Here is a 16,345-nt window from a genome sequence, read left to right on the forward strand (position 1 = left end):
ATATACATGTCATGATGGGGATGCATGACAGGCTCTTGTTGCACTAGAGCAGCAGCATTGGGAATGGGTTCATCCTTATCAGAATCAGGATTAGGCACAGCTTTGGACAATCGAAGAAGCTAAGAATTTTGATGATCGATGCTGAGGTAATCACGGCTATCAACAGCCCAATAAATGGCCTTTGTTTCATAATCTATATGGAACAAATGCATGTTTTGCAAGATGTTTGTTGTGAGGCGAGTTTCTCCTTCAAAGACATCAAGACCGAGTAGAAAGCAAATGGAAAGAGCTGGGTGTTTGAGGATAATTGTGATCTTACCCCCACAAAGTAGTTTACCAATGGTGTTGCGGGATATTTTCAACAATTTGAAAATAATCCATAATCCAAAATCAGAAAATTGATTAGGGTTGTGGATCATACACCACATAAGCTCTAATTCTTTTTGGCCATCCTTGCTTATCTCATTTTGTGGAAATACAATAGAGGCAAGGATGCGATGAGTGGCCTTAAGAACATGATGAATGATACTTGATGCTTTGGCAGCACTTGGAAAGTATTTCAATCCTGAAATTCTCCCCCAAAAAAGCTTTAGCATCCTCTTGAAAATGGAAAATTAAATTTGTGAAATGGGTTGTAAGTGTTAGCAATTGGAGCACCAATGAGTTCACATAATTAATTTTTATGGAACTGGTTATTAAGACGAAAAGCACGGAATGAGAGATACTCGGTTCGATGATTAAAGGAAACAGATGACAGAAATTCAAGAGTAGGTTGGACATACCCAACGTCATGCAATGACAACAAACCTTCTCATCCAATATTTCTGAACAAAACACGAACTTGGTCATGTATATGAAGGGACTCAAGAGTGGGCATGTCCGCAAATTTCAGTGTTGCGCGCCCACGACTAAGAAAATTATGATATCTAGCTTCTTGTTGAGAGTCTAAGGATGCCAATTCACCTGAATTTTGGTGTGGAGGGTTTGGGAAATGTTGACTAACACTAGAGTCAACAACTCTAAAATGCTTGGAATTACCCTTTTTACCACCCCCACGAGATGATGAAGCCATGAGATAAACAAAATTTAGACACAAAAATTTGACTTTTAAGCACACTACACAATCACTTCAAAGGACCGACACACAATAACACTCAATTTAACAGTTTAAGCACAAATATTGAAGCTTTTTGACTAACAATGCAAAGTAAAAGAATTGGAAAGAGAATACCCGATTTGGAGCTTGAAACATGATATTGTTGCTTGAAATCACTTATAAACTCTTCCACAATGCTTCCCAAAGCTTATTCTACAAGCAATTTGAACAAATTAGAACAAAATTTTCGGACCCTAATTTCTAGGGTTCTTCCAAAAATCCAAAAATCACCATTAAAATGGTGTTTTGAAACTTCTTGAGTGTAAGGAAGAAGAAAGGGGATGAAATTCCATACCTTGAATGCTTAAATCCATGAAAAATTGAATATTTGATATGTTTGTATGTGTTTGGTGAAGGGGGATGAGAGTAAGAGTGTCACAACTGGAATGAGAGAGCAAGTTGCGTTTTGTACCTTAAAAACTCGTTTTTTTACACACAGGTCCCACTACACGGCCCGTGTAATGGCAAGGGTATCGTTACACGGCCGTGTAACGCCAAAGTTTCTGAAATCAAGCCCCATTACACGGCCGTCTTTTGCAATGTTATGCCATTACACGGCCCATGTAATGCTCTGTGAGACGCACGGATATTTTTCTTATTTTTGCACCCGCTCACTTCTAATCCTCATAAAATTGATTTTTAGACTCCCCTAATTATTCTAAGAACCTTGGAACACAAAAACTTCAAAGAAAATTTCAATATGGAAATTTTACAAAAATGACCAAAATACCCCCAAGTTGCCTCTCGGGTAGCTGTCCTTGTTTAAAGTAGGTAGCTCGACATGGACCCCAATCATTTGTCAATCTTGGTACTTTGGATCTGCTACTTCTTCCACTTCCTCATTTTTTACTTCAAAGCCTTCATAATAAGGCTTTAACGATGACCATTCACCTTAAAGATCTTCCCGATTTTCTCACTTGTGATTTCTATTACACCATGCTCAAAAACATTAGTGGCAACAAAAGGTCCCACCCAACGGGACCTTAATTTACCAAGAATTAATTTAAAATGAGAGTGGTAAAGTAATACCTTTTGACCTTTTTCAAATACCTTGCGTGATATCATCTTGTCATGGTATGCTTTCGTCTTTTCTTTGTAAAAGGAACTTCATTTTCATATGCTTCATTGCGGATCTCCTCAAGCTCTTGAATGCCAAGCTTCCTCTTCTTTCTCGATTCATTTAAATCCATATTGAATTGCTTGACTGCCCAATAGGCTCTATGCTCCAACTCAACGGATAATCGACATGGCTTTCCAAAATCAATGCAGTATGGAGACATCCCAATTGGAGTTTTGAATGTTGTACGATATGCCCACAAGGCATCATCAAGACGAGTACTCCAATCTTTCCTTGTTGTATTGACAGTTTTCTCCAAAATACCCTAGATTTATCGATTGCTCACTTATGTTTGTCCATTTGTTTGTGGATGATATGTTGCAGAAACTTTATGAGGAACACCATACTTCTTCAAGACACTTCCAAGTATACGATTGCAAAAATGTGAACCACGATCACTAATTAAGGCTTTTGGAATACCAAATCTGGAGAAGATGTTAGCCTTCAAAAAATCTATCATAACTTTTGAATCGTTAGTATGAGTGGCTTTTGCTTCCAGCCACTTTGAAACATAATCCACAACCAAAAGGATGTAAGTAAAACCTGAGGATGATGGGAAAGGTCCCATGAAATCAATGCCCAAACATCAAAAATTCACAAACTAAAATGGGATTAAGGGGCATTTGATTCTTTGAGCTTAAAGAACCCATCTTTTGACATTTATCACAGCTTTCACAAAAAACATAAGAGTCATGGAAAATACTTGGCCAGTAAAATCCACTCTCTAATACTTTTCTTGCAGTTCTTTGAGGACCAAAATGCCCTCCACAAGCATAAGAGTGGCAAAATGCTAAGATAGAAGATACCTCATGTTGTTCCACACATCGTCTAATCATTTGATCAGCACACTATTTCCACAAATATGGCTCATCCCATACATACCTCTTGGCTTCTATCTTGATTTTGTCTTTTTGTCATCGATTCAAATATGGTGGAAATTGATTTGTGACGATGTAGTTCACAATATCGGCATACCATGAGGTAACTTTCGCTGAAAATAGATTCTCATCGGGAAATGCATCATGAATGGGAGTTGAGTCATCGCGAGAAACAATCCTGCTAAGATGATCAGCAACAAGGTTTGACTTTCTGCTCTTGTCCTTGATTTCAATATCGAACTCTTGTAAGAGTAAAACCCATCGAATGAGTATTGGCTTCGAATCCTTCTTTGCAAGTAGGTATCTAATAGTTGCATGATCAGAATAAACAACCACTTTAGAACCTAACAAATATTGACGGAATTTTTCTAAAGCAAAAATAATGGATAACAATTCTTTCTCAGTTGTTGATTAGTTGGCTTGTGCACTATCAAGTGTTTTTTAGGAATAATAAATGACATGAGGAACTCGATCTTTTCTTTGCCCCAACACTGCACCAACTGCATGATTGCTGGCATCACACATGATTTCGAAGGGCAAACTCCAATCCGGTGATTGAAGTATTGGTGTTGATATTAACAACTCCTTCAACTGATCAAAAGTTTGCTTCCACTCTTTGGAAAATTCGAATTATGCATCTTTTTGTAAGATTTCACACATGGGACGAGATATCTGATGGGTTTTTAACATAAGAACATCCTATGTGCTCATGCAAACCCTAATGCTTGGATCTAGGTTTCTCTATTGTAAATTCAATTCATCCAAGACTTTAAACCCTAGTTCTAGCATACAATCAATCACATTAACATGTGAAAGGGCTTTAGAACTTACCTTGATTGTTATGTAACAATAACAATCTCAAATCCTCCTTGTAATGACTTTAGAAAGCTTAGAGTCACAAGTGTCACTCCTCTAATGGCTTACAAACACCAAGAGCACGAGGATGAAGAACAAGGAGAGTGGAGGCTTCCTAAAACGTGTGGAAACCCTAATCAACAAGTTCACCACGTTTTTGAGCCTTAAGGGTCCTTTAAATAGTGAGGCTATTAGGGTTATCTAACAACGAAACCCTAATTTGGATGCTTAAGCCCTAAGCAACCCATGGACTCCTTCCTTAAAGGCCTAGGACGATTTCTAATGGGTTTCCCCATAGAATTCATCCACCCCTTTAATATGGAGTCCATTAGCTCAATATTCAACTATCATACAGTTGACAGTTCTAGTCCCTTAAGTTTAATTAATGTCTTTTTGCCACAAACTTAATTCCTTTTAATTCTTGACTAATATTAATTAAACAATATGATTTCTCCTTTAATATATTATTCTCATAATATATTAATAAATCATAATTAATCCTTTCTCTCCATAATTCATCCTATCAAGTTGCTTTGGTGAAGGCAACCCAAAAGGACCATGCACCATCAGTCTCCCACTTGGATAAGTCTAATAACTATTCTGCGTACGACTTCAGATCCTGATCTGCAATCGTAGCTTTCCAAAGTCGTTGACAACTCTGATCTTATCAGATGCGCGTGTCCTTTAGATAAGGGATCATATATTCCTCCATTCTAGATATCGTATAGATATGAGACATGAACTTAATCATTCCCTCTATACTATTTCCCGACTTCCAATTTATGACGACTGACAACAGACTACAATTGAACCATCAATTTAGTCTCGGCTCGGCCAAGCGCTTAGGTGCCATCACTAAATCATCGAGGGCCCAAAGATATCGCTTTTATCTTACTTTGGATAAAAGGAACGGATAAACTTTGACTCAATGCTCGCTTGCACTCACTTACCGAATTACACACAACAATATGTTTTATAACACCAAGTTACTGGTGCGTTTACATATTATCAATGTGCAAACGACTCGCAAGATACAACTCACACATCTTGGTTTCAAGAATATAAGATGTTATCGTCTCACCAATCACTCGTGATAAAATCCATGCAGTGATCCAAGTGAGCGTGGGTTTAATCCAATGCTCAAATCATATTCATAAGCACTCATGAATGTTGCAGCAAACATTTGCTTATGTCTAATACACTTTAGACAATCCACACACCAATTCACGACAGTCTTCATTCGTACCTACTTCCAACATACGAATGACTGTGGCCCGTTCGAATAATTTGACTGTTCTGAACCAATTAAATTATTCAGGAAGTCAAAACATACAAAGTGAAACACAAGAATAATACTAATCCCACATGGCCTCAAACCTTTGAGTATAAATAAAACATCTTTTATTTATCACCATATTGATTACTCATTATTTGTTGTTTCGGATAATCAACTTCTTACATGAATTATAACGTTACTTGTCCTATGCTCTTAGCATGCACACAATATTTACCTATGGTCCTTACTTTGTGAAATAGGTCAAATGAACACATTTCCAATCACACTCATTTCACAACTCCTAATCCTTTTCACAAGTGAAAGAATATCAAATTCTTGCCACTTATAGAATATGCTAGATTCTAACATTTTATGCAATGATCCTTTCGTAATGTCATAGCACAAAAGTCACAATGACTATTGCCAATGAAATTACAAATTCCTCTATCTGAGATTGTTACAATACAATTCCATAAACGTGATGTCTCTCACTCAAAGTCCATTCCTCGAACATCCTTTCGCATAAAATTTTCTAATCTAGACATAGACTCTCAATATCCAACTCCTAATATGGAAACATTTCCATATTTTCCATATGACAACTTATTCTTAATAGAATCTCATCTATTCATAATAATGTCGATATGGTCCATCCAATATCATACTTCCAACTACTCACAAGCGACCAATCCTTAGCGAGCTTTGGATCGTCCTTTGATAGTTGTTTAATTATCTTAGTCAAAACTGATTCTTGTCCTTTTCCCTCTAAATGCACTAGACATTTGGAAAATTTTAGAATGGTCAAATATTATAGCATTTGCAATTGATCCTTTACCCGAAGCGTATGAGACACGATGCATAATGTCTTACAAAAAGATCTGATACTTTATCAATCTTCTGCCATAATATTTTATGTGTCACATTCTCACAATTCAAACTATGAAGAGGGATGCCATAATCATAATCGAAATTTGAGAACGCACTATGTATCCTTGACTAAATTTATTAACATTCCACAACCTAAGCCTTTAGATTTGAAATGAAGCATAATATTCTCTCCCTTAATTATAGCAAAACAACTATTTAACCCTTATGACTTTGCAAAGTATAACTCTTGTTTTCTATAATTAATATTGCTAACTTGCAATACTTGCCTTAATAATCATATAAGCACAACATTTATGCTCCCACTATCATGATGATTATTATCAAATAACCATAATACTTATGCTCCCACTAGCTTTGACATGATAATCCTTTATCTAAGCTTCTTAAACTTATACACCTTTGCCTTAGATAGCTCATATGTGTATCTAAACAATTCAGACTAATTGCCAAATCTCACAATTTGAATCATGGAAAGGGATACCGTAACCATAATCGAATTCGAGAATACAATTTCACAATCACTATCTTTTTAAAATATCTCTTAGTGAAAGCATTTCCTCACAGTCATCTTCATGATGGAGGGAATCTTATGACACTTAGATTTTAATGGTGTATGTGTTCCTATCCATGTGAATTTGTCAAAACCAAAGTTTACGACAAATTCAAACTCATATGGACCGAACCTTCTCAATCTTGATTTCTTTCCTTATGGTAACACGAGTACTCACCATGTCTTCCAAGTAGTTAAGCAGCTCACCTTTTCCTACCAATGTACTTTTCATTGATCAAGGTGCTTGCCTTTTATGCGTTCAAATGAGAACTCATAGAACTCATATGCATAATTAACTCGATTGGAACGGCACAAAAACAAGATAGTGTCAACACGATAGGTTGTAAACCTCAAGTCGTGTGCTAGTGATGTTCGATAAGGTTTATTTTGATTTGTTCTTGAACCCTTTCAATACCATTAAGACTCCCACTGACTCCTTGACATATAAGATTCTCTTGTCAATAAACATTTCTTGACAAACAAATATTCAAGAGTTAGTGTAGCTTTTATCAAGACAAAACACTTCACAAAATTGGTCCTCGTTGGTCTTTGTCTAATCCAAGACATCACAACTTACAAATTTTAAATGTGCAAGAATAAGAAAACCTTTTTCCAAATTCTACATTTGATGAATGTTATAAACCTTCTTAAGACTTGTCACTCAATGTCACAATCTTAACTCTAAGACTTGTTTTGGAACGAAGTATGATTGACTTCTTGATTTAACCATTTCTTCAATTCTTGATTCCTCTTCTCGGACATACAATTGTACTAACACTCACTTAGAGGATCAATTAAGATATGGTTCTTAATCATTAAGACCTATCATAAAACATAATAAAAGGTACTATCCCTTCTTCTTAGAATAGAGAAACTTTTATCTTTCTGCCTACTTGATTTTTCTTATTTGTTCTGCTATTGATTTAAACTCTTTCAAATCAACTCGGAATTACACTTAATCTTATAAGTATAATCATATCCACTAAACCTTTAGTAAATCATGACGAATATCTTCGTCATTCTTATGGTGGACTTGATCAACACACAACCTTGTGTACTTGATCTCCTAGTCCTTCACTTGACACTTTGTCAACGAATTAGTCTAATTTCCAAATATGAAACTTCTCATTCATCATGCAATACTTGTTCTATGATTCCAAGTTTCTATCCAATTGAAACTTGGGCGATGAGAAACTTTCCCTATTTGGTAAATTCTTGACCTTTCCACAAATAACATAATTAAGAATCAAATCCATTAGAAACTTACAAACATCAATTTTTCATACACGCCATTGCAAGGATAAATAAATAATATAAAATCAGAATTTATTTTATTGTGGAAAAATTTGTCCTTACAATGCAATTCAATTGAAAAACTATGTTAATACATATTTCTTAGCAATCTTATTCTAACTCCAAGTAGTAGCACAAGATTCTAATCTTCAAGTAATGCGATCGAAATCCATTTCTTCACGATTAGATTCCGCTCACTTCTTTCCTTAAGCTTCCTCTCTTTTCTTCGATCCTATAAGACATCAAAATGTAATCTTATCACATCATGTATTAAGAATCTAGAATAGGAACTTAAAAGAGTTAGTTAATGGATTTTACCTAAAGCAGAACCATACGTTTTGACTCTCCCATCTCTTAGATCTCTTAGGTAAATATGGCAGCTTCGTCTCCAATGCCCCTTCTCTTGGCAATAAAAGCAAATTGACTCTTTTGGAACAGCACACGGAACTACTTCTGACTTTGCCTTTCTCTTATGATCAAACTTTTCGATCATGGCATGCCTTTCGTTGCCATTGCCTATATCCATAGAGGTCTGGAAGGCCGATCCACTAATCAACTTTGCTTTTCCAGTGCGCTAAATCATTGCTGATTCAGCAGCAATAAGCATATAGGTGAGATCAATGAGGGTTACGTCGTGGTTCATCATATAGTACTCTCTTACGAACTCACTATATGAGTTAGAAAGTGACTGAAACACCTAGTCAACAGCCAGCTCCTCACAGACAACAGATCCCAGCATTCTTAATCTATCAATGTGTGACTTCATCTCTAGGACGTGTGCACACACCGACTTTCCTTCTTCATGTTTACTTGCCAAAAGCGCTTGAATGAGTTTAAACTTCTCAATCTTTTGAACTTGTGGGTTAGGGAGAATAATAGGAGGAGGTAGAGGAAGTGAAGCATGATCTCTTGTTCCTCGATCGAATCGTGGATAATCATCTTCATGTGGAAAGCTTGTTCCACGGGATTTGGGAATACCATAGTTGTCATACTTTGACATCTACAAAACGGGAGAAAACAAATTCAAGTTAGTTGATTAGAATCCTCGATGTGACACCCAAATGAAACATCAAGGCAAGGATCCAACACAATACACTACAACCTAGAAAAGGGATGACGTAATCTAGTTGCAAAATATTTGAAGGTAAGTGAATGACGATTCACTAATTTCCACCATGAAAAACGAAAAATAAATTTAAGTTTTAAATCTATTGAAAATTCCTAGATCTTTTGAGATTCATTGAACATTTCAATGGCATGTTTAAATCTCGATATGCCCCTCGAGTTTGTGACTGGGATGCCGAGGATCACAAAGCGGGTGTGAATAACCATGCAAATCTACATGGTGCCCCCACATGTTATAGTCACCTATTTGATGTGCCGGTTAACCACACACGCTCCATCAAACTATGACAAACATTGAATCACCCTTTGCTTCCTTTTCTTAGAACCATTTAGTGTGTCGGTTAACCACACATGCTCCACTAACGTCTTCGCAAGGGCACAAAGTGTAATTTCATGGGATTGCATCAATTCACTTTGGCCTAAAGTAACTAAGATTGGGAATTTTATAAAAGCATTTAGTTACTTTTGTATTTCATTATACTTATAATGGAAGGTTTCTGTCCTATCCTATCCGTTTGGCTAACGACCCTCCACTAGTCAAGAGTGCGGTGGGTAAGAGTCGATACCCATTCAATCTCCATTTTATAGGCAATTTTCTTAAACACCCCTTATAGACCAGCTTCGTGAATGAGGCCTACTAACGGTAAGAATAATTTTTACTCATACATATATAGTATTAGACTTTTAATGTTATAGATAGTATAGGGTGTATTTTACACTTTTAAAATACTAGGTGGTCAAATTTAATAAATTACACTTTTAATTTAACTAAATGTGAACCTAAACTTTATGGATTTATTAAATCTTCTTTAATTATACACCTTAATTAATTAATAAAACCATAAGGGTGTGATTTGAACTTTTCAAAACAATACTAGGGTTTTAGAATTTAACATTTCTAAATTAAACTTTTAATCAACTTTTAAATTCCAATACTTGAGGGCAAGTTTTGAAACATTTCAAAACATTAGGGTTTAACTTATTTAAATTTCAAAAACAAAACTTTTAAGTTCAAATTTAAACTATAAAACCTAAAGGGATTAATTTGAAACTTTTCCAAACTTTGTCAAGAATATTCTAGATCACATAATTCAAATAAGGCAATTAACTATTAATTGGTGGTTATCTAATTAGATCTAGTTCAAATTCTTGTAAGATTATGATCAAATAATTCATATAATTTAACATTTATCAAATAAGGTAAGAATTATCTAATTAGATGACCAAAATCTTTTAATTCCTTCTGACGCTCGAACTCGCCAAGTTCCTCTATGGACTCGCCGAGTTGGAGCTACCAGTCGAGTCCACATTGGAACTCACCGAGTTCATCAGACAGGGGGGCCAAAAATCGATTTTACAGCTTGAACAAACGAACAAGGCATTAATACAATAGAAACCAATCAAAGCTCCGATACCACTGATGGGTTTTTAACATAAGAACATCCTATGTGCTCATGCAAACCCTAATGCTTGGATCTAGGTTTCTCTATTGTACATGCAATTCATCCAAGACATTAAACCCTAGTTCTAGCATGCAATCAATCATATTAACATGTGAAAGGGTTTTAGAACTTATCTTGATTGTTATGTAACAATAACAATCTCAAATCCTCCTTGTAATGACTTTAGAAAGCTTAGAGTCACAAGTGTCACTCCTCTAATGGCTTACAAACACCAAGAGCAAGAGGATGAAGAATAAGGAGAGTGGAGGCTGCCCAAAACGTGTGGAAACCCTAATCAACAAGTTCACCACGTTTTTGATCCTTAAGGGTCCTTTAAATAGTGAGGCTATTAGGGTTATCTAACAAAGAAACCCTAATTTGGATGCTTAAGCCCTAAGCAACCCATGGACTCCTTCCTTAAAGGCCTAGGACGATTTCTAATGGGTTTCCCCATAGAATTCGTCCACCCCTTTAATATGGAGTCCATTAGCTCAATATTCAACTATCATACAATTGACAGTTCTAGTCCCTTAAGTTTAATTAATGTCTTTTAGCCACAAACTTAATTCCTATTAACTCTTGACTAATATTAATTAAACAATATGATTTCTCCTTTAATATATTATTCTCATAATATATTAATAAATCATAATTAATCATTTCTCTCCATAATTCATCCTATCAAGTTGCTTTGGTGAAGGAAACTCAAAAGGACCATGCACCATCGGGTCAAGTACATACCAAAATAGTTATGGACTTAGACACTAATTCAACAATATCTTGGAAAAGTCTTTGATGAATCTTCTATAAAAACCTACATCACCAAGAAACGAGCGTACCTCACGAACACAAGTGGGATAAGGTAAAGATTTAATGACATATATTTTTGCTTTGTCTACCTCTAGACCCATAGAAGACACAATATGACCCAATATAAGACCTTTGTCAACCATAAAATGGAACTTTTCATAATTCAAAACAAGATTCGTCTCAATACATCTTTGCAAAATCTTTTTCAAATTACCCAAACATTCATGAAAAGAATTACCATAAACTGTGAAGTCGTCCATAAATACTTCAATGATTTCCTCAACATACTCCGAACAGATACTTACCATGCATAGTTGATGGTTCAATGGCATCTACAAAATTCAAATATGAAATATCACTTGGATATCTCATAGCATCATAGATGTTGAAATTTATCACCTCTCCATCAAACTCCATGGACAATGTACCATCATAAACATCAATTTTTGTCCGGGTTGTTTTCAAAAAGGGTCTTCCTAGAAGAATTGAACTCAAATTTAGTGAGTCATCATCATCCATTTCAAGGACATAAAAATCTATTGGAAATACTAGTTCATTCACTTGGACTAACACATCTTCTAGCACACCTTTTGGATGTACCAAAGATCGATCAGCCAATTGAATGATCACCCCGGTCTTCTTCAATATGCCAATATTTAAAGTTTTGAAAATAGAATATGGAAAAACATTGATAGAAGCTCCAAGGTCTAGCATAGCTAGTGGAACATGAAGATTACCTAACTTGCAAGGAACCGTGAAAACAATCGGATCCTTACATTTTTGAGGTAGTCTTTTCTGTAACACTGCAGATACATTTTCACCTACTTTGACTGTTTCATTCCCTTTTAATATTTTCTTAGATGTGCATAACTCCTGAAGGAATTTAGCATACCTAGGGACTAGCTTGATGGCATCAATAAGAGGAATATTTACTTCAACCTTTCTGAACATCTCCATGAACTCATTGTCTTCCCTCTCATGCTTTTACTTGTTTAACCTTACGGGAAATGGAGGAGGAGTGACTTCACTTCAATGGTAACTTGCTTTAAAGGTGTTTTTGACTTCTCTTCTTCTTTCTCTAACTCCATCTCTTCTTCTTCTTCAATCATTTTTGGACTTTCATATTCTTTGCCATTTCTTAAAGTGATGGCACATGCACTATGCTTTGGATTCTTTTCTGTTTGTGCGGGTAGTTTGCCTTGTGACTCCAATTTACTCACAGAAGTGGCGAGTTGAGTCATTTGTTGCTCCAAAGTCTTGATACTCGCCTTGGTCTCATTTTGAAATGTTTGAGTACTTGTGGCTAAACTCTTGAAAATATCTTCCAAAGACATTCCCGATCCGCTTGAACTACTTCCTTGTTGTATGTTTTGAGGTTGGAATTGAGATTGATAAGGAGGTTGATTTGGTTGGAAATGTGGTTGATAATTTTGTTGGTGATGCATTTGATTTTGAATCGCAAGTGTTTATGTGCAGGATCTTTATTTTAGTAAGAATTGAATTAAGGAATCAATATATGTGAGGGGCATCAGTTGAAGGGTTCAGGGTTAAAAGATGGTTTTAGTTTTCATGGTAAATGAGGCTCTTGTGATGGTGTTTTGGTTTAGTTCTTTCTGTGTGTGGGGGGGGGGGGGGGTTAGGCAAGCATTGACTTCCAAGATTTTTTAGCGTCGGTGTGTTGGTTCAGTAGTTAAAGGAAGCAGTGTCTTGTTCAACACTAGAAGGTTTATCTTCCAAATAGTCTCGCATTGTTCATTATATCCATGCAATTTTTATCTTCAGGATGATCTTTCCCTCGAAGGAATATTTATCCCTTTGGTCAAGTGAAAGATTGTCGGCATCAACGTATGATCTGTGCTTCTGTTTCTAGTGGGATCCTCAAGTAATCAGAAGTTGAGTAGTTAGTTCGGAGATAAGTGGAAAGGAATTAGCAACGTTTCAATATGGGCGATCTGTCAGGGAGTCAGACCAATTTGAGATTTCAGATTTCAGGTTGAGTAGATGTGGTTATTTTGTAGGGGATTATTTTAGGTTGAGAAAGGATCCGTTCATCTCGAGGTTGGAGAGCCCTATATGGTTGGTTTCGGTTGCCTTGGGAAGGTTATGGTATGATCGAGGTCCTGGTCGTGTTGCTCAGGTTGTTGTGCGTCTCGGGGATGGTAAGGAATGATTTCGAGGATGAAATCTAATTTAAGTGGAGGAGAGTTGTAACGCCCTGTTCCAAATTGTTTCATATTTTAGGGAGATGATCAAATATCATGTATTAGCAGAATTAGGACCTTTGAGGAATTGAGATATGGACTCGGTTGGAGGTGGGTGATGTAATTTAGATGATTCAGGTGTTCGGTTTGTGTTTTGGAGCCAAGGGGTATTTTGATATTGTGTTAGCTCTAGATTTTATGGAAATTGGATCTTTATTTGGGAAATTGAAAGGCAAGTATAAGTTGATTTTAGCATAGAGCTTCTCATTACCTTTTCTTGGATATAAGGATCGTTGAAATCAGAGTTATAATGAGGAAATTATGGCCTTCGGAGTATTTTAGGGTTTAAGGGTAAACCTAGTACGCGGGGCGTACCTAGGGTGTACGAACGGCGTACTGGTGCGAGGGTCGGTACGTGAAGCGTACATTGGTGTACACTTAGCATACTAGAATGGGTTGATCGTGGATGCGAGACCTCGTACGCTGGGCATACGAGGATTACGCAGGGCATACGAGGAGTTAATGGAAACTGTATTTTAGGGTGTTGTACCCTATATAAAGACATTAAGTCCCTAGGGTTGGCCTCTTTACTAGCCTCCACACCTCCTAAACCCTAAATCTCGACCCTTAGCCTCCATGGTTGTGTTTTTGAACTCTTGAAAGGAAGTTGGAACTCTTTATGCTCATTTTAAAGGAATTGAAGAAAAGTGAAGTTGCGTTGCTTGGTGTGAAGTCTTTAGATCCAGAATCACCCCTCATTTTGCAAGCCTCTTGAGGTATCAAGTTCATACCTTGGCTTTCAAATGCTTAGATCTCTTTATGTATTGATTTTTATGATTTTGGTCCCTTTTGGGTTGGTTTCACGAGTTAAGATGTTTGTGGGGCTTGTGCTTTTAGATCTGAGCTTGTCAAGAGGTTCTTAAGCATAACGGTGCAAGCTTTATGGGGTTTATGGTCACATGCATGTGTTAAGTCACCTATTAAGTCCTTTTTAAGTTTAATATCTTCATTTTGCCATGCATAAACGTAAAGTTAGCAACTTTACGTGATAATCTAGCTCAAGGAAGTCAGATCTGCATTTTGGAGCAATGTCTTATTAGATTAAGTGTTAAAAGTGAGTTTTGGCTGAATGGGTGAATATGTTAGGCATACAAGTCTATACGCATTGTGTACAAGCTATTTAGCGTGTATGCTTAGCATACAGCTGAGTACGCCCCGCGTACTCAGTCAGTTGGGCTTCGCAATTTTAAATCTTCTGTTTGGACCATTCCTTTGGGCTTTGATGTGTAGGGTCTTGTTGGGCCATCTAAATGCAAGTGTTTGGGCTAAGAAAATTTGTGGGCCTTGGGGTAATTTGGACCTTTTAGATTGTGAGTGTGGGCCTTAGTCTTGGGCCAAACTAGGTAAGGGGTAAAATAGTCTTTTTACCCTAAGTATGGATTGTTGGTTATAGATTAGAATCCAATTGTTAATTGGGTGTAATTCAATATTGATAGCTTGGGGATTTGTCGGACCAGAAACCAGGGATTATCAGTGTGATTCGGCACTGCGAGGTGAGTCTCCTCACTGTGTTTAGTGGGTCGAAGGCACGAATTTTGGCCCATGGGTTATATGTAGGATGCTAGATGTTTGTGCGACTCTTGTATGTGTTATGTGATGGTATGTTTAATAGTCACAGCCCGATGCGAGGCGGGGCCTGATGAGTATATTGTATGCTAGTTATCAATATGTGTTTTATGCTTAACGGGCGAGGCTCGATGTCGGGTGAGGCCGGAGGACTGTATCGTATGCTATTGTTTTATGATCATTGAATGTATTAGTATGATTATGTGATCTATGTTTATGTGTATAGCGTTCAGGGTCCGATGTCAGGAGGGCTTAAGAATAACATATATGTATACCGAGCATGACTCGATGACAAGCGGAGCCCAATGGAAGGCAGGGCCCGGTATGTGAATTATTATGTTATGTATGTGGTATCTTGGGGAACTCACTAAGCTTTGTGCTTACAGTTTTCAGTTTATGTTTCAGGTACTTCGATTTTCAAATGGAAGAGCTCAGGATGATTACAGAGCACACACCACCTCGTTTTGCATTTTCTTGATTTACTCTGATAAGAAAATGGTGATTGATACAATTGTTTTATTTGGATTTATATGATGATGTTTTGGGAATACCGGTTTTATTAGTTTAAAAATGAAGTTTTTGGGTATTATTTTTGGAACGTTACATTTAACCCATAGGCCCATAGGGTTTTCTATTTCTAGGGATTTTGCCTCTTTATATACCCTGACATCTTCTCCTTGTAATACAATCACAATCAATAAGGTTATTTTCACCCTTAATCTATTTTCTAGTTTGCAAAATCCATAACTCTTTACTTTGGAGTTGGATTTTTACGAGTATTATATCATTGGGATCATGTTAACGATTACTTTCCAAATATGTTAACCAGCTTAAAAGACGGTACAACTTTTTGGACACTTATTTTCGAGCCTAACAATCATTTTAACAATAAATGTAACAGAACATTTGATTTTTATTATCTTAAAAATAAATATTACAATATTAAGCTATTACATATGTTTTTCCTATTCTTTCCTAAAGATGATCAGTGACGGAATCCTCTCGATTGTCACAATATCCATAGTTTGAGTTTGGAATCACATGAGTGTTCATCCAGATCCCTCAAACCAAGGTCTGATACCAAATTCTAACGTCTCAAAAACAATAGTATAATTTTCCATTTTTAAA

The 16,345-nt window shown here is 36.4% G+C and overlaps 1 protein-coding gene across 1 annotated transcript; it reads right to left on the bottom strand.

Annotated features, from left to right (window-relative positions):
• Nucleotides 1–2,217: 2,217 nt before the first annotated feature.
• On the bottom strand, nt 2,218–3,191 carry LOC111883370 (uncharacterized). The gene is made up of 2 exons (XM_023879694.1): nt 3,156–3,191; nt 2,218–2,538 (listed from the first exon to the last, which is right to left on the bottom strand). Exons 1-2 carry the CDS (start codon nt 3,189–3,191, stop codon nt 2,218–2,220), a joined length of 357 nt encoding a protein of 118 aa, XP_023735462.1.
• Nucleotides 3,192–16,345: the final 13,154 nt, after the last annotated feature.

Source organism: Lactuca sativa, chromosome 2 (genome assembly GCF_002870075.4).
Source record: "Lactuca sativa cultivar Salinas chromosome 2, Lsat_Salinas_v11, whole genome shotgun sequence".
NCBI classification, from domain to species: domain Eukaryota; kingdom Viridiplantae; phylum Streptophyta; class Magnoliopsida; order Asterales; family Asteraceae; genus Lactuca; species Lactuca sativa.

Coding starts and splice junctions, on each gene's coding strand:
- LOC111883370 (XM_023879694.1), bottom strand. CDS start 3,191: ATGACAAAAAGACAAAATCAAGATAGAAGCCAAGAG. Junction 2,539..3,155: donor ATCAAGATAGAAGCCAAGAG/GTATGTATGGGA, acceptor CGATAAATCTAG/GGTATTTTGGAGAAAACTGT.